Below are 1936 nucleotides of genomic sequence, written 5' to 3'. Positions count from 1 at the left end.
TTTTTTTTTTTTTTTCCAGAAAATGGAAATACAATAGTGAAAAAGACTCCAGCTTTGGGATAAGAAAATCTGGGACTCAGTCTAGGTTCTATCCAGGGGTGTCCAATCTGTGATTGGGCACCCAGACCACATGCTGGTTTTGCGAGGACTTTTTTTGGTTATCTGCTGTGTTAGGTATCATGAAAAGTATGCATGGACCTTTCTTCTGCTAATCAGCTTTTGTTAGTGTTGGTATATTTAAACATGTGGCCCAAGACAACCCTTACTCTTCCAACATGTGGCAGAGAAAAAAAAAGGGGGGGGGGGTTGGGCACCCCTGCTCTATCACTCAATGGCTGGCTGACATTAGGAAACCTGCTCCGTGTCCTCAAGCCCAGATTCTTTATCTGTGAAAGAGTCATACATATACCTACTTTTTACTGAGGATAAAATGAGAGAATGTATAGAAATATACCCTAAAAACAACGAAGAACTGCACACATTACCTATTATTAAGAAACTAAATAGGACAGATGGGAACTAAATCTGTAACCTTGTTTTCAGTTGAGCTGAGTCAATTTTTCAAAAGAAAAATTAGCAAGAAGCAGACAGAAAGTTTGTGTTTAAAAAAGAAAACGAGAAAGATACTCACACTCTGCCAAACTTCCCATAAATGGTATCCCTATTCCGTCTTTAGAGTAACTAAGGAATTGAAGAGGAGAATATTAGTGTAGATTACAAACGTGAACAAAAGTGCTCATAATCAAAGCAAGCATAATTTTGGTGGACTAATTAGGATTAATTAGATGTAATGATGAACACAGTTTTAGTGTTGTTGAGTTACCTGGAGAAATGAATGTAATTAGCTAAAGCTGAACCAGCTTGTAACAGCAATGCAGTTGTCAGAACCTTTAAAATCATGTGCATGGGTCCTCCTTTCTTAATAGCCTGCCACAATGATTGAGCATAAATGCAAGCAATCACAAAGTACACTAGGACTAAGAGGAAAAAGAACTCATGTAACCCTGTGAAGAGAAGAAAGGGAGTTTGCTTCAGTAAAACAAAGCCAGTTATAGCGCTGGGTTGCTTTCAAATCTTCCTGTCAATATAATGCTAGCACTTGTTTTATAATTGGAGACATAATATTTACTTTCCTAAGGGGGAGGGAAGGGAAATAATTAAAACTTAAAAAAAGTAAAATTTTTGTTTTCAACAAAAGCAAATTTAAGTAAAATTTTCTACCATTGGGATAAAATTCTAAACTATAAGAAGGCAGATTAAACAAACTAATTAAAAGTCAATCTATAACAAAGCATAGCGGTCAGGGAAACCCAAAGACTTACCATAAAGTCACAGTTTTGTTTGAAAACAATAAATGAAAAAAATGATTTTAGCATTCAATTAGATTCACTTTTTACCAACAAAGTGGATTTCTTTTGTAAGACTTCTAGAAATATATTTGTTTAGTCAATAATAAATATACCTTGATAAAGTTTCTCAAACTATACTCTCAAGCCCACCAGCCTCACTAGAGAACTTGTTATAAGTGCACATTCTTAGGCCCACCCACTTTCTGATCTATCAAATCAGAAACTCTCTGAGTGGAGCCCAGGAAGCTGCATTTTAGTAAGTTCTATGGGGGATTTTGATACAGTTAACATGAGGAACACAACCCTGGACTGTCTCATTACTTTGAATTTCCATTTGAACAAAGCTTCAAAATAGCTGTCATGTCCTGAGCCCCCATGGGAGGTAAACTTTCTGAGACTCTTGCTAAAAGGGAAATCTTAGTACTGGAAGGTAAGTTAGGCTAATCATATTCTCTTTTGGAATTCACGCTACAAAATATGGAAAGTAAGTAGGCCATAGAAATTGAAGTTGAGGCTCGGCACCTATAGCTCAACCGGCTAAGGCGCCAGCCACGTACACCTAAGGTGGCGGGTTCGAATCCCCAGCC

General features: G+C 37.2%; 1 protein-coding gene across 1 annotated transcript in view; it reads right to left on the bottom strand.

The window, feature by feature from the left end:
* The window catches only part of GPR180 (G protein-coupled receptor 180), a 28233-nt gene that overhangs the window by 8858 nt on the left and 17439 nt on the right, over window positions 1–1936 (bottom strand). Inside the window, exons 4-5 of the mRNA XM_003789576.2 lie at window positions 824–1004; window positions 632–681 (exon numbers count right to left, since the gene is read on the bottom strand). Coding sequence (XP_003789624.1) covers window positions 632–681; window positions 824–1004 — 231 coding nt within the window. The remainder of the gene's footprint in view (window positions 1–631; window positions 682–823; window positions 1005–1936) is intronic.

Source organism: Otolemur garnettii, unplaced genomic scaffold (assembly GCF_000181295.1).
Source record: "Otolemur garnettii isolate 467f Iridium unplaced genomic scaffold, OtoGar3 scaffold00034, whole genome shotgun sequence".
In the NCBI taxonomy this organism is placed as follows: Eukaryota; Metazoa; Chordata; class Mammalia; order Primates; family Galagidae; genus Otolemur; species Otolemur garnettii.
Note: the sequence above shows the minus strand (reverse complement) of the source record. Positions and strands in the feature narration are given on the sequence as shown.